This window comes from Sinocyclocheilus grahami, unplaced genomic scaffold (assembly GCF_001515645.1).
Source record: "Sinocyclocheilus grahami isolate Dianchi unplaced genomic scaffold, SAMN03320097.WGS_v1.1 scaffold539.1, whole genome shotgun sequence".
NCBI lineage: Eukaryota > Metazoa > Chordata > Actinopteri > Cypriniformes > Cyprinidae > Sinocyclocheilus > Sinocyclocheilus grahami.
The window spans coordinates 489,800-511,774 of NW_015505718.1; the positions used below are offsets into that span (position 1 = coordinate 489,800).

The following is a 21,975-nucleotide window of genomic DNA, read 5'->3' on the forward strand; positions in this document are numbered from 1 at the left end:
TGATATTTGTGGTGAAGATGCCTATTCTATCAACCAGCATAACAAAAACATTTTTTGAATCAAATCACATACCCTGCCTTTAACAGGATGAAATAAAAAGCAAATCTCCACATAGGTCCTGCATACATGTTTAACAAAATGTGTTGATTTTTCTTGGTGTTTTTGGTCATCGCCTTTGTTGCCATTATTTTATACATGGGCAGTTGCAAGGTGAAACTGTTTTGATATTTGTGGTGAAGATTAAATTTGAATAATTTTTTTTTTCTTTTCAGGTTTATGCATCTAGCAGTACTCTAATTAAAGTGAAATATTTCACTTAATTTCAATAATTTCACCTATTTTCTAAATACATGTTATTGATCTTATAGTGAACAATTCATGGATGCATTACATTTTTTATATTATTTTTTCCTCATAATTTTTAATCATAACTCAATCTTTAGGTGAAACGACAGACTACTCTCAGAACTTCAGTACATTTTGAACTTCCTCCATGCATTTGGCAATCAGTGGATAGAACCAAGACTTTTTTTTCTTTTCTTTACTGATCTTTAAAAGAAATGATCTGTCGCTACTTCTGTTTCATCATGACGTTAAAGGTAGAAAAATATGTACTATCTAACTGCTATTAAGCTATTCTGTAAATTTTTGATTTATTTTTTTTTGCTTGGCTTTATTATAGACACAATATAAAACCCATTATGCAAAGCCCATATTAAAATAATTTAATATTGAAAACAAAACTGTCTATAATATCAGTCTTTCTCTCACACAGAGAAACATGTATGCATGAAATATATAGCTGCCTATATAACACCAAGGTTATGATATTTGGGGATCTTTCAAAAAGTGTATAGTATATTTTTATTTCAACATTGATATATTATTTCTATAGTAGATTTTATGCCAGAACTATAGAATACTGTATTGTGCAGTAATGATGGAGGAAATTCTATATTTTTATGAATGTAAAAATAGAATGACATTCTATAGCCCTTTTTTTTTTGTTCTGCCACTGTCATTCTGTTACACTGTGGAAGCTTCTGTCACGAAAACGAATTCCTTGTATGTGTAAACATACCTGGCAATAAAGCTCATTCTGATTCTGATTCTGATATCAATAATAGAGATTCTGAAACGCTGCAACAACAGATTCTAAAATAACGATGGAGAACGGTGGAAGAAAATGTGGAAGAGTAAGATGCTAGAGGATGTGTGTGTGAAGGACGGTCTGTGAAGCGGCAGGGCGTGACTGTCAGGAAGACAGCGAGAGTGACACCAGCTCCAGTGGGCTGAAGGTATTCCAGCTCCATCTTACAGCTGCTGTCCTCGCTGTGATGAGGACGTGGGCACTGCCTGCATAATCACAATTAATAGACTAACAGCTGGAACAGAGTGTGTGTGATGAAGTCAGTGAGTACAGAAGTGTGTGAAGTGCACGTCTGTCATATCTTCAGTGAGCGAGTGTGTGTGTGTGTGTGTGTGTGTGTGTGTGTTTGTGTGTGTTTGTGTTTGATGATGGCCTTTTGTCAGCTAGTCTGGAGTGTGTATGCAGCTGTCAAGGGGTGGAAGGGATGCAAGTGTGGCTGTCAGTCGGTATCCATGTATCTGTGTGTGTGTGAATAGAGAATCCGGAATGTGCTTGTGTGTGAGTGTCAGGCAGGCTAGGGATCAGAACAGCCTCATATGAATGCAGTGAGGTTTCCTTAGGAGCAACAGAAGGCAGCGTGAGAGAGAAACACAATTTGCTATTATGTTTTGTAATATTTACCTTGATTTCATCACAGCTAATTGCTTTAGCAACACAAATACACTGGTCATGATTACAAAGCCTTTCAATCTTTTTTTTTTTTTGGAGAGTATGACAGAGAGAAATGGAAAGCCGAAGCTAATGCAAATATAGACGAGTAGGCTTGTTAGTACCCCGGTCACAGGAGCGACTGGAGTCCCGCTGGAGAGAGCATCGAACCACCGCTGCACCGTTAATGAAGATCTGAGCAGCGGGCTGATGGGAGTGTTGGCAATAAAGATGCAATTTATGCAATTGGAATCTCATCATCAGTTGCTTTGTGTGCCATTCACCTGAATGTACAGCCCATTAGTTGTTTGCGGCAAAAACTGATCAATAAATAAGCAAGGGTTGTGGATGTGAGTCGGTTTGGTGTCGGGTTGATGCTTTTGTGGGGCTGTGGGATCGTCTGCTGTCTGAAGCTCCAAGAGGAGATGTAAGCGGCTCTGACAGCAGGTGTTCATCTCCTGTTCTCACTCTCAACGCCCCAGAGAGGAAGCGCCCTGTCAAGAACACCAATCAGATTAAAGCATCCCATTCAGATGGGGACATCAGATAAGAGCGGTGACGAGAACGTTCTGTCTGACAAATATTTATCAAACAGTTAGAACTAAAATACTTGGAAATGATGGTAGAGGATATTCCTTGGTCTCTAAAAATGTTTTTGCTGTTATTTTAATATAGTTGTAATGCACAATTTCTAAACATCCAATTTATGTAAATATGCAAAAGTTGCATTGGAATTTTTAGTTCCCAGCATGCTTTACATATTGCTGGATCAGGAGAGTAACTGTAAATGTTCTTCAGTGTGTCTTTAAGTAAAGGTAAAGACCTGATAATGTTCAGTTATATCTGACATTTAAAAAAGTTTGTCAGGATGAATTTTACTCATTGTGTTGAAGAGTAGAACTTATTGTTAGGTTGTGGGCTTAACATGTTTGATTAAAGTTTGTAGTGTTGCTTCGCTCTATGAGCAGATGCTGTATTAATACTAGTGCAGTGACAACCCTAGTGAAAAATAAATACTAAAATGTATTTGAAATACATTTATTTCATGTATACTGCGTGTATACTAAGTATACTACAAGTACATTTACACATTTATGTACTCAATAAAATTACCTTGCAGTTGTACTTTTAGTATAAACTAGTAACAATTTGCTAAATTGGAACAACTCATTTTATACTTAATGCACTTTAATTGTGCAGAAGTAGTGATGATGCCCAACTAAAGATATACTGAAGTATATTTGATTGTGCTAAAGTGGAACTATTACAAGTGTACCTCAGGTACACTTTAAATATATTGAATTTAAAGACCAATATTACTCAAAGATCATACAATCCTTATCAATAGTGACATTAAAACTCATTTTAGGCTTAGTATTAAGAAATGTGCATTGTGCACAAGTAGGACTCCGAATAAAGTTTAATTGTTTCAGTCTCAAGCGATATGTCAGTAAATATGTTAATGGTTTGAATTATACTTAGTATAAAATAAATGTATTTTAAGTATATTACTTTTTACTAGGGACTAGGGAGTAGTAACTACTTGTCCATTGCAAACATTGGCTATGCTAGCTACCAAAATGACAATAATAATCAAGAGTTCATATTAATCCGTTTTTGTAAGCCATTAGTGTGTCATCGCCGTTGAATGTAATCTTTACTCAACACATGGGATGAAATCAACCCAAACAAATTGACCTCAGTTTTATTGAGTATATTCTATAGGTTTGTTTTTACAGTATACAGACTAAAGGATCAAATTAAATCCATTAGATTTGATTTGATTCATTTTCTATAGAATCTTATCAGATCTGAGCCCCCTTGAAGTTCCCATCTGGCACTTTCATTGCACTGTAGGACTTTAATGAGCAACTTTCTGAAGACTCCTGCTTATTGGAGTATCCATCAATATGGACAATATTTTGGCACATTGTCGTGTTAATTTCGCGGCACAATCCTTTTCACAATCTCTCTCTGTCTCTCTGCCTCCTGTTGTTCCTTGGAGCATTTTTCATCTCGATCATCATCAGAGAAATGCTGCTCATTATAGGCTTTGTTTAGCCTAGTCTTATGATAAATGGGAACACAACTTCATATTTTATGGGAAATCATACAGCAGTCCATCTGGTAAAAATCTGGTCGGTCTCTTTCATGCCTTAGTGGCGGTGTAGGAATAGTCCTGATGGTTTAGCTATCCAAAAAAGTTCTCATCTGGTTCAATCTATAGGAAAAAAATGAAATGTTAGAGGCTACCAACAATCCTGTTCACGAAATGCAATTTTCGCAAATAGCGCTGGATGAATAGGACGTGAAATAAATGATTTCAAGAAACAATCAGCAGTAATATGCCAGCATACAGTGCTTTTCTTTTTTGAATGACTTTTATTTTCAATATCATTGTCCCAGTCCAAATAACACCCCATAATCATTTTACAAACATTTGATGGTGTTTATAGAAAGACAGCCCATTTCATTTTAACATCTTATTAATAGCAACTTGAGAGAGTACTAAATGTACAGATTCATTCTGATGACAGCTGCATTTACAGTGGCCAAAACACAGAGAGCTTTAGAACAAGAATCAAAATCAATGTCACCTGGAAATGTAACTTTACCAATACCTACAAAAAGAGAAAGAGAGAGAGACTCAAAGACACAAAATAAAAGTACACAGCACTATTTCGACACAGAGACTGTTAGTTCACACAGCATCTGTGTATGTTTTCATGTGTGTTTTTTCTCGTATATTGTGTTGTGTACTATATTCATAGATCTTATATAAAAGAAAAAAGAGGTACTCATCGATATATTAGACACAAATATAAAAAGTTAAGGTACACAAAGTACAAAGTTTTTATTTCTATGGCAACAACAGGACATGTGTCAGGTTGTTTTCGCATGGAATATTGAGCAATGTAATAAATTGTACCTGCAGCAAATCAAAAGCCAAAGACCATCTCAGATACTCCCTGACTAAGCCTCAGTAAAGAGTTTCCGGGTTCTATAAGTTTAAACGGTTTTTACGGATCTCTGTCACACAAGGAGGAATTTGGTGTAATCTCTCCTGACAGCCCTGGGTTTTTTTGGAGGGGACGTTTAGGAGTACGTTCTGCATCATATGAAACCTGTCATCATGAAATGTGCGTCGCTTAAGAAAAGAAAAAAACTAACAGAACTGAAGCCAACAAAGATTTGTGTCCGTAAACATTAGATACTTGCCTTTTATAAAATAACATGTTCATAGATAGATGATGCCTGAGTATAGTACCACATGAAAACAAAAAAATACAACACATGACAAAATAAGCCTTTACAATAAGCAGTGTGTAATTTACATGTCAACAACGAGGAGGGCTCTGATTTAGAAGTATGTGTCATATAAAAAAACATCATATTGCACTGGATTCAGCAGGTTTCATTCAGTGAAAGTTCTGATAGACTCAAAATGAATGAGAAAGCACATTCAGTTGTAACGCACAGATGAAAATGGCCAATTTTCTATTCCCCTAACCTCTGTCCCATCGGTACTGTTGTTCCCTTAGACAAGCCTTACAGACTCTACAATCGGAGATGTACATAAAAAGCATGACTTACAGTAAAATGTGCCCATAAGTGTTAAAAAAAAGGCATTATTCTTACGTGGGATGGAATGAAAATTACTATCGTCATTTTTTCTTTAAAGATATGTTTATTTAATAATATTAAATCCAGGCAAAATAAATGGACCTATTAACAATTTTAATAATATGATATAATATAATACAATATAATGTGTCTATTATATTATATTACTTTCTATAAAATTGCATTTAAAACTATTCAAACACTCTTACATAAGCTTGTCTTATGATATGGCAAACTGTTGGTAAAGTACAGTAGGATTGGTCAGTAGTGTTTTAAGGCGGGGCTTAGCACAAAGTCAATTCACCTTTTATTCAGCAGATTTGTGTTCAACTGATTCTGAGCTCTGTCAAGACTGAAGAACAAATCAACATTCCACACTCAGTCAAACTCCAGACATGTTTATCAGACTCACAGCACAAATCTTCTCCTGTGCCGGCAGTCACACGGGCCAGTCGTCTGTTCAGATTTATTGTGTTTTTTAATTGACGTTCAGTTTATTGAGCTGTCGACTGAGATGGTTTGGAGCTATTTTCATTCTCTGAGAGAAAGAGAATGACAAAACACCAGTAGTGTTTTTAATTTAACCCCCCCAAAAAAAATATATATATATATATTTAGTTTTTTTCCTCAAAGAGTCTCGTTTAGCACTAACTTGGACAAAAAAAAAATAAATCATACTCACTCTTGAAACCCCCGAAATGCATGATATCCCATAAAGTTTCCTTGTATTAAAATATAATGCAAATGACCTGGAATTTCCTAATTATTAGGAGAACTACAGCTACAGCAAAAACAACTGTTTTTTTTAGGCTTGGCACAACAAAAAAGTGTATATTTGTCTTTCTGTAACCTCTGCAGCAACTTATTCGATGTAAACAAAAAATATGTTTCAAACTTTTCCACTGATCCTGTGAAAAAGAGGATTAAAAAAAATCACAAGATAGAACAGAGGTAAATATATAGAAAACACATTTACACATGTACATAATACAGAGCTTAGTGTTCCAGTATATAATTAGTACTTTTCTAAATACCTAATATGATTGGCCAGTGTGGTTCACATGATCTCCTAAATTGGTCAATTATAGACAGTTGTGGAGGGGAAAAAAGTAAAGAGTTGACAAAACGTCATATGTATTGCTGTCTTCCAAGGATGAAAACAGGAATCAGAATTCTCTACTGCTTATATAAACATTTTGAGGAACATCTGAAAACCTATGATTAAATTTACTCCAAGACGTTTCACTTTCAGTGACAGACTATTGCAAACAACTGTTTTCCTTGTTCACAGTGTTTGCCTTTGTACAATATGTAATTGTAAGCATTAAACATCTGTTTTGGGATAAAATAACAGTTATCCTCTCTCTTATTTTCTTTACTCGTCATGTACAGAATAACTGTCCTGGTCTGTTCATGCACTGTTTCCCACAGCGGAGCTCTTTGGTCATGAGACACACACACACACACACACACACACAGACACTCACTCACTCACTCACTCACTCACTAACACACTAATCCAAAGTGTCATTTATTCCTGCTGACTTTATCAATAAATGAAACTGATTGACAAGTTTCATGCTGTTTGTATATTACTGCAGTTCTACTGCCTCTGAGTCAGTTCTGCTCTAATAAATCAAACTGTGAAAAACGATAAATAATAAACTATTAGCTTAAATTAAAACATAGCACACAATGAAAGGGACATTCATGGTTTTGTTAGTAAGTAAACGCAAATGAAATCAAGTTGGCACAAATTACTAGGCACGAAAATAAAGTAACACAATATTTTGTCCTTTATGAGTCTATGCACGAGGCTGATAATTGTCTGGTGATTTATTCAAATTAAGCTTTGTAATTAAAACCTAGAGGAGGTTTATATTACCTATTTTGTAATGTTTTAATAGATAATTGTGTTATTTAGGCTCGACCCACAAACTAACAGTTGTTATCAAACACCTCTCTGAGGGTCTGTGAGTCCGTAAACATGATTAACCCATACATGTAATTTCTCATCAGTGATAAAAAAAAGAAAAGAAAAGGAAACTCAACACGCGTCTGAAGCATGGCTTTGGCAAATCAAATAAGCTGTAAATGAATACTGAATCTGGCTTCCACATTGTTTGATAGCTTTAAAAACATTTCAACTTTTCATTGAACCTCCGCTCGCAGATTAACAGTCCCAAGAGTCCAGTTGAATTGGGTCTGCCTGACTCATAAGTAACCTCGTTTGTATAAAAATAGAGACTATTCCTTTAAAACGGGGCCTAGTAACAATGTAGTGAAATTAAAACCTGGGTATACTATTCCTCACTGGGTTCATTTTTTTTTTTCTCTAAATGAATAGTGCCCATATAAATATTTTTTGGACATTTGTAACACATTTCCTCAGCTATTTCAAAACATATTTCAAATACATATTCATACTTTTTATACAAAAACGGATGACAGATTTATATTGGGAGACAGTCACTGAAATTACTTGATGTGTCTGTAATTTTCCACAAAACTGAACACGTCCCATCTATATATGTAGTGGCACATAATGGCATTATTGGCACAAAGTTCAGGAGAGTCTTTTCTCCACACAAGCAGACGTATCGTCAGAGAGCGTCCCCGCAGCCTCTCCTCTCCAGCACACCCACATGTGCAGTAATACACGTATATAATATATCAGCTCTAGGTATATCATCTCTAAAATGATCACATGTCTATGGAAAATAATTTGGGAGTGGTATCCATAGCACTGCATCAGTCTAGAAAAATAAACATCTTCAGTCCGCTTCTAGAGAGATCCGACATTTGTACAAAACTGCCTGTTCGTCTCGCTTCCCGTCTCTGTAATTGCTTGTCGTTGTTGTTCTTGTGGTTTTGTTTTGCTTTATTGTGTTATAGTCTTTTGTGTTTGATTCACAGGTTTTCCAATGAGATCCTGAAAGTAGAAAAGTTTCCATTTATGTATTTAAATATTAAAGTTATATGACTTTTTGAATAGAATAAGAACTGATAGTGTAACTTTGTAAATAAAATACTCTAAAGGTATGTAAGAAACAATAATGCATTAACTTTATACAACTTGAAATGTTAAAAATATATTAGTACATATAGAAATTAATATTAACCTAGATTAAGTAATTGGTAGCACTTTACAGTAGGTTGCATGTGTCATTAGTTAACTACATTATAGTTAACATGAGCTAACAATAGAAAAACTTCTGCTTCTAATCTACTTCTGCATTTTATAATCTTAATTAAAGTTAAAGTCAGTATTTACTAATATAAGGGTTATTACAGTTAACTAAACTGGTTAGTTTTTTACTAAAACTGTAAAAAAAAATCTGTTACTTTAAATAAAATAAATGTTAACTGAAAGAAAATAAAATATTTAATTCAGCTATTTCCCAAGGAAACATTTTAGCTTAACTTGATGTACTAAAATAAAATAAATAAGTAAAATAAAAACATTAAATAAAAAATAATTAAAACTATGTAGACGTATAAAAATGACAAATGACAAAAACACACAAAAACCAATGAAAATAGAAACATAATGTATAACTAATTCAATCTATTAATAAAGACTTCCATAGTATATCATGATAGTAAAATAACACTGACTAATACAATATGAAAATGTAAAAGTTGTAGCTGTTTAATATTATGTAGTGGAGTTGAGCTAACATGAACTAACAGTAAACAGTTGTATTTGTTATCTGAGCCACAAGTCTGCAACTCATTTCAGTTCTATGACTAGTGAAATATCGCTGTTAAACCCTGTGGAACGGTGATTTTCCAGTAAGTACACAAGCACTGGAAAAGCATGTCAGAATTACACCATATAGACTTCAGAGCCATAAGAAATACAGTACATACCAGGGCACAAATTGAAGACGTGGGCTCAACCCAAAGGTAGTAAAAGGGCCTCAACAGGAGATCTCGAACCATTTCTCAGACACAAAGGCCACAGGGATTAGCTGCCTTTCAGTGGGCGATGGTCTGGAATAGACAGACAGATCAGCTCTTCAATCCTGCAGATATAAGCACTTCTGTCCCACTCCCTGATTCAAGACTCTTTTTTTATGTGGCGACTGCATTATACCACAAACAAAGCGCCCACAGTTACATTTACCCTAAACCCTCTCATCTAGGCTTTTCTATTCAGAAGCATACAGTATTAAATGAAGCAGCACTGAAATTATTCATACAATTTAAAGCTCATACTCAGTCTTTTATAAAGACAAGGGCAATGGAAGGACAAAAACACGAATACACAACTGTCACAACATACTTATCTGAAAAATAATGACTCTCTGGCAGATTCCACTGGTTATTTTCAAAATGCACATTAAAGGCTAAATTATTCTATTATTGAAGATCGTAGCAGGGAAAAACATGTTAAAAGCAGCACTTTAAGAATGGTGAAACTATCACATTCTTGCGTTCAAAAACAGTTTGAATGGAACAGAATGCAGGGGTTTTAAGACCACTGACATTAAAAGTTGGACTATTATTAACTTAACAAGCTGTCATAAATAGCTAAAAAATAACTCATAACTACAGGAAAAAACTGCATGAGACATGATGCAACTGCCAGAGAGTCTGTCTTCGTGTGAATGGCTGTGCATTATACAGGATGAATTTAAAGATGCAACTTCTCTAAGAATGTTTTAATATGGAAACTGTCTGTCAGCTATAGTAAAGTTCAGAAAAAAGGTACAACACTCTGTTCTTACACTGTAGGCACTAATAAAGGTACTAATATGTACCATTTAGGGGTTAATAAGGTTTTAAAAAAATTTTTTTTTTTTTTACCTTTTTTAACTTTGTACCTTTATTCTGAGACTGCACTGTTATATTAAAAATATATCCAAAAAAAGATAAATCAAGTAGAAAACAGAAATGTTTTCCTTTGCATTTTTGAAAAGTTTTGCAAACAGACAACAACGTATTCCAAATGTTCCGTTCACATGGATCTGTGAAAATGACTAAAACACTGTATTATGCATACCTGTAGATGGCGATGTCACTTTGTAAAGAAACATTTCAATTTATTTATTTATTTAATATAGTATATATTGTGACAATACTGGTATCGTTTTTTAAAACTTGCACTTTGAATCTGGTTTTCAAAAGTTTCCATTTTCAGGTGTCGTTTAAAATGCCGTTGTCGTGTAAATAAACAGCCAAGACGCATAAAAGGTTTTCCGTTTTCAGTCGTGTAAATGGCCCCTTTTTAAAATGGCAAACAGCCGGGGTCAAACGTGATGTGCACTTTAAACAGCATGTTATACATTGGTGCATAATAGTAAAGTTCAGAAAAAAGGTACAACACTCTGTTCTTACACTGTAGGCACTAATAAAGGTACTAATATGTACCATTTAGGGGTTAATAAGGTTTTAAAAAAATTTTTTTTTTTTTTACCTTTTTTAACTTTGTACCTTTATTCTGAGACTGCACTGTTATATTAAAAATATATCCAAAAAAAGATAAATCAAGTAGAAAACAGAAATGTTTTCCTTTGCATTTTTGAAAAGTTTTGCAAACAGACAACAACGTATTCCAAATGTTCAGTTCACATGGATCTGTGAAAATGACTAAAACACTGTATTATGCATACCTGTAGATGGCGATGTCACTTTGTAAAGAAACATTTCAATTTATTTATTTATTTAATATAGTATATATTGTGACAATACTGGTACAAATGCCGTTGTCGTGTAAATAAACAGCCAAGACGCATAAAAGGTTTTCCGTTTTCAGTCGTGTAAATGGCCCCTTTTTAAAATGGCAAACAGCCGGGGTCAAACGTGATGTGCACTTTAAACAGCATGTTATACATTGGTGCATGATGTTTCTTCTGCTCTGCTTTGGTCCAGTGTTCAAGCTTTTCAGAATGAACATTGTTTCTGACAGCACTAAACCTACTCTATGCTACGAGGAATGTACAGAATGTACGGACTGGGCTGTCAGTGCAGTCTCTTCGCTGTCCCAACTACTTGGTCAGCAGTAGCAACATCCAGCCCAGTTTTTTTTTCTGGAGAATATATATTAATGTTGGACTCTTGCCTGTTTCCATTGTAGGAGGTCTTGTAGATGGGTGTGTGCTGAATCATCTCGTCCGTGTACACCGGTATGCCGGCCCGCACACACTCGTGCGAGCACTGTAAACTGTCGTTGTAGGCAGTGAAGATGTCCACCTTACTGGGCACGCGGGCAGGCGTGAAGTCAGTCAGGTTTTGACAGCTCTCCTCTTGCTGGTTGATCTTTCTCTGATGGCTGCTGTGTCGGCCATTCCCGGACTGCGCACAGCTACAAAAACACGCACCAAATTCACAAAGCCAACATAAAATCATACCTTGAACCGCTGTGTCTGTCCTACATTTAACATGGACTGGGGAGGCAGACACAGACAAATTTAGCTCTGTTCGAAACCTAGTGAGCCTCCTCGCTGTGTTTCCTAAATAGGCATTCTGATTGAAATGGAACCTCATAAATGGCTGATCTGAAATGCTCTACATAGACAGCAAAGTACAGCAAAATGGCTTGACAAAAGTTGATTTCAATGTGAAGATCAACTCGACACTTTAGCATAAATATACATAGTGCACATACATTTGGGGTAAAATAGTATGTTTCTAATGATTATTTTTGAATTATTTTATGTATTTTTATTTATTTGTATTTTAAAAATTATTAATATTACTACCATTTTTCTGCAGTATCTTGGATAATGAACGTTTATTTGTTTTATAATTATTTTGAATTAATTACATTAATAATGAACGTTTATTTGTTTTATAATTATTTTGAATTATTTATTTTTATTGTTTTTATTAACATTTTTTAGAAATAATTTTCAGTATTTTATAAACCTTGAATAATTAACATTTCACTTAAATCATTTATTATTATTATTATTATTATTATTATTATTATTATTATTATTATTATTATTATTATTATTATTATTATTATTATTATTATTATTATTATTATTATTATTATTATTATTATTATTATTATTATTATTATTATTATTATTATTATTATTACAACTACTACCACTACCAACTGCTTAGCAGTATCTTGGATAATGAATATTTGAGTTTTTAATTATTTTACAATAATTTTTCATTAGTAACATTTTATTAATATTATTTTTATTACCAATTTTTTTTAGGAATAATTTTCAGTATTGAATGAATATTGAATAATGAACATTTCTCTCACATCTGAAAAATAGTCACCATTTAAAAATGGTTATTATGTTGATTATTATTATTAAAATTTTTCAGCAGTAGATTGGATAATAAACATAAATATGACATTTTTTTATTAGTATTATTTGAATTTGTAACATTTTTAAAAAATAATAATTTTCAGTATCTAGAATAATGCACAAATCATTTATTATTATTATTATTATTATTATTATTATTATTATTATTATTATTACAACTACTACCACTACCAACTGCTTAGCAGTATCTTGGATAATGAATATTTGAGTTTTTAATTATTTTACAATAATTTTTCATTAGTAACATTTTATTAATATTATTTTTATTACCAATTTTTTTTAGGAATAATTTTCAGTATTGAATGAATATTGAATAATGAACATTTCTCTCACATCTGAAAAATAGTCACCATTTAAAAATGGTTATTATGTTGATTATTATTATTAAAATTTTTCAGCAGTAGATTGGATAATAAACATAAATATGACATTTTTTTATTAGTATTATTTGAATTTGTAACATTTTTAAAAAATAATAATTTTCAGTATCTAGAATAATGCACATTTCTCTTACATCTGTTTCTAATTATTATTATTTTTATATATATATTATAACTACCATTTTTCAAGAAGTAATTTTCAGTATTTGTTGAGTCTTGGTTAATGAACATTTTCTTATTATTATTATTATTATTATTATTATTATTATTATTATTATTATTATTATTATTATTATTATTATTATTATTATTATTATTATTATTATTATTATTATTATTATTATTATTATTATTATTATTATTATTATTATTATTATTATTATTACAACTACTACCACTACCAACTGCTTAGCAGTATCTTGGATAATGAATATTTGAGTTTTTAATTATTTTACAATAATTTTTCATTAGTAACATTTTATTAATATTATTTTTATTACCAATTTTTTTTAGGAATAATTTTCAGTATTGAATGAATATTGAATAATGAACATTTCTCTCACATCTGAAAAATAGTCACCATTTAAAAATGGTTATTATGTTGATTATTATTATTAAAATTTTTCAGCAGTAGATTGGATAATAAACATAAATATGACATTTTTTTATTAGTATTATTTGAATTTGTAACATTTTTAAAAAATAATAATTTTCAGTATCTAGAATAATGCACATTTCTCTTACATCTGTTTCTAATTATTATTATTTTTATATATATATTATAACTACCATTTTTCAAGAAGTAATTTTCAGTATTTGTTGAGTCTTGGTTAATGAACATTTTCATTTCTAAATGTAATTATTTTAATAATTTGTATTTTTATTAGCATTATTGTTTTAGAAATAATTTTATAATTGAATTAACTTTTACGTTATGAACAGAATGCTCTCACATTCATGTTGCAATGCACTCTGGGATTGCTCTCTCTGCAGAAGATTCATACAATTCCAAAAGAAGGTATCTTAGGTACCTTAAAATGCTGCCTACGGAGGAAGCTCAACAGGTTTGGGAAAAAGCTATTGTGTACAAGTGTCCGGATTGCTTGGCGCAATAAAGGGTCACTGTCCACATTGACAGACAGAGTGATAGAGAAGGACAGATTGAAAAGATAATAAACAGACTGAGGGACAGGAATAGAGACAGACAAGAGGAACACCGACAGAAAAATCACTGAGACACAGTGCTGAAAGAAAAGAATGTTTCCTACCAGTTTTTAAGGACTAGAGTAGTGATCAAGGCTGCAACGATCATGATGAGGGACACAGTGATGGTGATGATCTGGTGAACAGCCAGACCTAAGAAGAGAAAAACAAAAAAACAAAGACAGCATAGTTATCAATGTCTCCATGGCAACTAATGTGAGCTCCAGTGCCTTTTGTAAGGTATTTGATTGCGAAAACACTGATTCTGCATCTTAACATGCTCCGCTCTATCTATGCCAGCGTAGCTTCTTCTAAGCCCCGTCTGCCACCGTTACAGTAATTCAATTGTTCATTTGACCATTTTAAAAGTCTGGAGCATGAAACAGCTTGACTGGGAGAAGATGGCAAGCACACCAGCTGGCTAAAGGTCAGCAAACGACAATTAAGGCAGAGCAAGAACTCTCTGTTCCAGAATAAAGAGCATCACAAGAACTATGAGCTACGCTGTCTTTCTCACTCCGTCACTCCCGAATGGATAGAAATGAAACCCTGCGGGGAGCCGCAGTTACAGACTTTTAGATATAAAGAGTGCCACGACTTCCATTCCTTGCTGGAGCTGATAAGAGTGAAGGAAGCAATTTTATGGATTTCCCCATCAATATTAAAGTGTTTTGTGTGCGGGTCTGCGAGGATCCATCACACATGCGAACAGCAGCATCCATATTAAAGTATCTAGGATATGAGAATGCGGCATGGCTTGGCACATTTATGTGAGTGGTTAGTTTGCAGGACCTAAGGGAGTTCCACGGTTCCAGCATTAATTTATTCACATAACCATTTCAGAGTTATAACACTAGTCAACCTTACTTCACCTAGCACAGTAGCTTCACATGGGGCTAAGTGTCAGTATGCGACAGATCATATGAACATAGACTAATTTGTTATAGTTATAATGATATCTTTAATGGAATAAAATCCATAAAAATAGGGGACAATATACTGTACGAGTTTTTTTTTTACAGGTGTTTTACTAGATTATTATTTTTTTAATTACTTGATAATGTCCTGTCCCTTTTTTGTTTTCCTTTTCTTTACAGTGTTGGTTAAACGTGTCTGCTCATTTCATGTTTTTTTTATATTTTATTAAAAGACATACATCTATATTTTATTAAAAGACAACTTTCAGAGTTTATTACTCTGTGTCATACAATAGTGATTCATCTGTAAATGCATTTATGCCGCCTTTGTACATTACAAATACAAGTACAAAACCAAATCTGTGAAAATGCTCCTTATTGTGAAATATGAGTACTTGGCATAAAATACTTTTAGGATATTGACATTTAAAATAATTAAAAATATATTTTGCTAATTCTTTTACAATTATTATGTAAGGTGCTATGATATATTTATTGAGAGACTAAGTGCAATATTTACATTTATGCAATTAGCAGGCATTTTAAACAAATAAAACAAAAGCAGTGTATCAAAGAGCCAACAATATGAATACATAAACATTTATTTATATAAACATATCAATATATTTATATAAATATAATCTATTCATCACACCACAGGACCCTTTAAATTAATTAATAAAGGCAAAAATTTGATTAAGCATGTGAAAAGCAAAATAGAAATGTGGCCAAAATATGCACTTATGCATCCTTATTTTAGGTTAAAGGCACATTTTATGCATCAACTAATAATATTTTACTTCTGTCATGAACATTTGAAGCTGAAACAAGATTTACAGTAATGCATGTTGACTAGATCATGCTGCGTGAAATATTTACTTTCATGAAGACAGCAGCAGCATCTGAACAAAAAATAGTCTTCCTTGATTTAATTTTGGATATATTTGGGGTGGCCAGAAAAAAATAAGAAGTGAACAGTGTTTGTCAAACAAAATCAGAAATGTCTTTTTTTTTATCCTTTGGAGAAAAATAAAAAATAATCCATTCCAACACAGTCCCCAGTTTGCAACCACCAAACCATAGGACAGTTTGCATTATTCAGTATATAGTAATAAAAGTGATATATCATTTCACAAATAGCATCCTCTTCCTAATGTTTCCACATCATTTTGCTTTCTAGTGGCCTTGTGTTAGCCGTGTCTCATTTTAGAGTCAATTACAGGAATGTCTCAGAGCTGGCAGGAAGGGCCAAGTTTCGCTATACTGTTGCTGTATAGAAAACACTGGACTGGTTTACTTAACCCTGCTGACCTCTGGGGGGGTGCTGATCCCCTCAAGTTCTGGCTGAATAATCAATACTAGAGAGTGAGAGAAAAGAAAGGGACATAAACAGTAGATGTGTTAGCCGTGTCTCATTTTAGAGTCAATTACAGGAATGTCTCTGAAGAGTTAAACACTTCAATGTTGTGCACATGTGTGCATGCTTATAAACCTGTACATGTATGTGTGTATGTGACGTTTAACATCTGGGCCAGTTCTGACAGATTACATTAGCCTTGAGGGGCAACAAGCTCTGCTCTGCTGTGCTCCTTATGGTACATTGAGAATATGTCTAGGAAAGTAAACTGTATTGTGACAAAACACTTATTAGACTGACAATCAAGGTGCTTCAAATTATTTTTTGAAGCTGAACAAGAACTGCAAATAAAAGCAATGTTTTAAACAGCATGTCTATAACCAATTTAGCCTCATTTCAGTTTTAAGGCTTGTTTCAGATCGTGTATTTTAGTCAGAATTATTGTGTTAGCTTTCTATTTGACGCGCACAAGTGTGCTCTCGTTCAGTGAAGTTTAACGGACTCGCTGTCTGGCATCATTCAAGTTTTAAGTACTATTTCTCACACCATGTATTAATCGAGTGCTGCAGGGATGGCATATCTTTACAGGCCAAAATTCAGAAACGTGTTAACATTTTAGCTTTTTTGGTTGCATCATCCTAAAGTCAATGGGTTTTTGGATAAATGCCTGAAATAAGGTCTTTGCTTAACAAAAGCTCAAGATATTTTCACTTTTTATTCGATGACTTATAATACATAAGTAATTCCTCTTGTGATTTTTTAAAGCTCTAAAAGTGGCTTGTGCTTTTGCAAATTATTCAAACAAACAAACAAAAAATTTTAAATGAAGACTGATAAAGTTGTTGACGATGAACAAAACTTACTTTTGTTGGTCACAGAGCTTATTTTCTGCAACAATCCAAAAGGCATTTGCAAAATTTGATTGGGTTTTCCTGAGGCAGGAACTGTGATGTTAACTTCTGAGTTGGCATACAAAAATATTTAATTACTGCAGCACTTTGTTTTAGTCAGAAATATTGTGCTCCCTTTCTGTGCACTCCATTTGTTTGACACGCATGCATTCAATCAGACTTGCACTTGCTTGGTTAAGTCTGTGACGTTTGCTGTCATTTCTAACATTTATGTATATGGAAAGGGCACACATCTGTCAAAGCACCTAAAAGGGCAAGTCGTGTTACTTTACACTTGTGAGATTGGTTGAAGCATTTATATTAAAGCGTTATGTTTTTGAACATTTTGCATCATGCACATTTCCCACATCAGCCCAATCTGTGACCTCTATTATTTACGTGTTTTGTTCATAGAAATGCATTGTTTTACAGTACTGTAAAATGACGGCACTAGCAGATGCCGCACAGTGTGCAGACCAACTAATTAATAATGAAATTTGTTCTTGATTATTTATAATCAATCAATCTGTCTAACAAGGCTGTATGAAGAACTGATCCTGAAAAAAATCTGTTCCAATGCAGTTTTGATTCATTATAGGCAGGTTCCTTGTTTGACCTAGAGGAGAATTTGTTAAGGTTCATAGGAGTTCAGGCACTCGTTTACTTCATATTGATGTTCTGACCCTTCTTGATTGCTTAGCTGGCACTGTGACTGATGGAAGCATGCAGATGCATCTGGGAAAAGCTCACCTCACTTTCCCTCCCTGTGTTCTGCGTCCGGGCCAGAGCTGGATTAATTTTATCTCAGTCCCTGGCCTGAGCACTGCTCCTTGGCATGGAGTCCCCCAGCTACACCAACACATAAACATATCGGACAGCTATTTAAATTTCCCTCTCTCTCGCTCTGTTCATCTCACTCTGAGATGGAAGGCAGCAGATTGAATTGAGAGAGTGTGTCGGGTGATATATTCAGGTGTTTATGCATCTGTGAAATTATATGAGATGAGCTCTTCGTCCTCGACCTTGCTCTGAGTCAGAACTCTCATTGGCTTCTTGGCCTGTCGTTTTATATATTGATTTCCGCTCAAAAGATTAATTTCCCCCATTCTGTCACACCGAACCCATCACATCTGTGTAATATAGAGCTTTATAATACCAGAGTAGAAGAATGCAAATGTACCCCCATTATATTCTTATTACTGCCACCCAGGCAGAGAGAACAGGACGTACATCACCTTGTCTCACCTGGACCTGCAATGAGAGAGATAGGCACACCAATTCCAATCAGGGAAAGTGTCAAAGGAGGAAAACAGCCCGGCACTGAGGTACCAGACACCCTCTTTCCTGACTCTGCCAGTGATGTAGTCACCTTGCTTCAGGTGCTCGGGGTGAGCCTTTGTTTCCCTGGGCGCCTTGCCAATAATCAGGACAAAAGAGCCCAACCCTCAGAGGCACTGTACTTCCCAAACTCCCCAAACCGCAAAGACGTATAGTCCTCACGCCCAGAGATACTATTGAACGTTTCTACTAGAACAAGCTGAACTGTTACATTATTTCGGGGTGTTGTTTGTTTCAATTGTATCGAAAAGTTAAAGGTTGGCTGATTAACATAACCCTGTTAGCCTCAATTAACAGCCATTCAAAATTGGTATCCTTTTAAATACAACATGATGCAAAATGCAAAACTGACTGCATATGGTTTCTTAATAAACATTCCTGGTCTTATCGTGTAGGTGTCATAAGTGCATACAATTCCAATGAAAAAAGAAACATGTTTGTTTCTGTTTTATTTCTCTTCAAAATTTAATATATACATATTCAAGGTTGTATGAATAGATGAAAAAATATTAATCAGTCAGGGATGTTGTGTAAAACAAAAACTGAGTGGGCATTTATAGTTTAATTTATAGTAAAATTATGCACCCCTCAAACTAAAATGGCAAAAGAAGTTTAAATGTAAATTATCTTTATAATTAGTAATCAATACAGTTTAGGTTTGTAAAATAATTTACTGTATGTTTAACATTTTAGTAAAATAATTAAAATATCATAAATAATAATAACTGAATTTATATATCTGATGTATCTGAATTTAAATGGGAGAGATTAATAGTTTAATAAAATGCGTAAAAGCTTTTGTTAAACTATTGACAAAATATCACAGTAGTCAGTACTAATCTGAATACATTTGGGGGGGAAATAATTATAAACTATATAACTATGAATATAAAAATACTATAATAAAAAAAGGTTTGTAAATACGTTTTTGCACTACAAAAGAAATATATTGCCGTGTTTATCCTCCACTACATCCTCTGCAATCAATAATACTATAAGACATTTTTCATAATCCAATCAAATTCTCATAGATAACAACAAGTCTTGTTTTGAATATGGAAATACATTGAACTGTGTCATTGCATATGCCGTGTGTTGCCTTTATGATAAAAAAAAAAAAGTACAGCCAGGATGTACAAAACACATTAACAAAGATCCACTAGTGGCCAGTGATATATAGCAGAGTAAACTGGTCCAGATAAAAAATTAGGCCTAACAAAGTGAAATGTCATGAGACTACCATTAAAATAGGACAGTAGTGGAAAGAAAAGTTTTTTAAAAATCTAGGACAAATATAAAACCCAAATAGCACCATTTTAACAGACAGACCTTGAAAATATATGCAAAGGAGACACATATACAGTGGGCAGTATTTTAACTGAAGGTTATGAGTTTGTGCTGCTGGGGCCCCATAGAGCACAGACCACAGAGGCAGACACTCCTCTATGCACCTAAAGGACATTTAGAGGTTTGCAGTGGGACATTATGTGGATCTGTCAGCTAAATGCTCTATTAGTGCAGCCCAGGCCTGGCATCTGCAGCTACAGATGGCTGTAAAGGGCTAGTGAGATGGAGTGGAAAGGAGATGCCTTCACTGAGTGCTTTCAATCATGTTGTGGTTTGGCTGGAGGAGTACTCATGGCAAAGCTACAGCTTTGACTGCACATTCAAAAGGCAAGAACATGAAAGAGAAAAAAAGACCTTCAGAATTTGTATGCAGGAGTATCCAGATCCTTCAAACTTCAAATGAACTGCTGTGCGACTGCCAAGTTTAAATTGACTTTACAGGAGCACCAGTCTCACCAAAAATCACACCTTGGAATTTGTTCGGTGCAAATCCCAGCGCTAGCACCAGAGATTTTCAACAGTAATCTAAGAAGTCGATTTAGTTTTAATGGGAATGCAGTAATTTCATTATAAGTTAAATCTCAGAGAGAAAGAGAGACAGACAGCAGGAGCATGAGGAGACAGAAAATATTTTTTTCCATGATGGCTGAGTGCTATTAAAAATTGTCTTTTTCACTGTGTGTTAAAAAATGATTAGTCTATGCATATATTCTCTGTGCATGCAGAATCTCAGGGGTTTAGGAATCTATTTTTAAATAATTTTCCAAAAGCAATTGTGCATTTTCTGTAATATGGGGATTTGCAGTGGAAAGCCAAATTCACAATCTAAGTCCCTGTGAACCTTATAAAGGGGCTTTTTTAGTACCTTTAGCCGCTTTAATATATTATGATTTCAAATCAGAACAAACATCTTTAACCGATTCTTTTTGCACATTTTGTGTTGCTCTATATAAGAATTTCTATGCCCAGGTTTTAAAAGAAAGGCTCACTAGGTGTCACGACAAGGTGTGTTGAGGCAGGCAGGATGACGAGGACGACAAAGATTCCAATAATGACTTTTAATGTAGACACAACAAGGCAGATCCAGATAGGTGAGACACACACACTCGGGGTAACATTCACAATAACCGACCAACTCGAATACAAGAGACAGGAACAGATATAGAGCAGATAACGAGGGGCAGACAGGTGAGCACAATGAGGTGATTAACTGATGATTAGTACGGGCTAAACCAACAAAAGGGAAAGAAACCACAATAAACAGTCCACAGGGGCATTACATTACCCCCCCCCCCCCCCCGGAAGGTGCGTCCTCGCACCGTAGAAACAGAGGGAGGGGCGGAGGGGGACAAAGCAGTGGATGTGAGATGGTGACAGGGGAAGGCAAAGGGCTGGCAGGCAGACCAGACAGGTGGAGGGTCCAGCGGAGGGCGGACTTCCTGGAGGAGGACGGCTAACAGAGTCCAGGGAGGTGACGATGGAGGGAGGAGCCAGGGAGACGACAGGAGGGAACCGGAGCAGGAGGAGGAGCCAGGTGGGACCCAGGCCACAGCCATAATAGCGGCCCACGGTGGAGCCGACGGAGGAAGGAGCCATGGAGGAGGAATGTCCACCGACTCCAGGGGGCCGACCAACGGCGGCGGAGCAGGTGGTGGAGGAGCCCGAGGCGAAGACGGAGAGCCAACGAGCCAGGGGGATGCCGAAGATCCGGGGGGCCAGGGTGGAGCCGAGGGCTCTGGCGACCGAGGCGGAAATCCGGAGATCCATGGTGGAGCCGGAGCGACTGAGGACCAAGGTGGAGCTGGCGGGAGGAAGGAGCC

General features: G+C 34.8%; 1 protein-coding gene across 2 annotated transcripts in view; it reads right to left on the minus strand.

The window, feature by feature from the left end:
* Positions 1 to 6,107: 6,107 nt before the first annotated feature.
* LOC107555602 (adherens junction-associated protein 1-like) overlaps positions 6,108 to 21,975 on the minus strand; it is a 69,050-nt gene continuing 53,182 nt past the window's right edge. For both annotated transcript variants that reach the window (XM_016238460.1, XM_016238461.1), the window contains exons 3-6: positions 14,372 to 14,459; positions 11,490 to 11,732; positions 9,296 to 9,418; positions 6,108 to 8,354 (exon numbers count right to left, since the gene is read on the minus strand). In XM_016238460.1, coding sequence (XP_016093946.1) covers positions 9,346 to 9,418; positions 11,490 to 11,732; positions 14,372 to 14,459 — 404 coding nt within the window. In that variant the 3' untranslated portion in view covers positions 6,108 to 8,354; positions 9,296 to 9,345. The remainder of the gene's footprint in view (positions 8,355 to 9,295; positions 9,419 to 11,489; positions 11,733 to 14,371; positions 14,460 to 21,975) is intronic.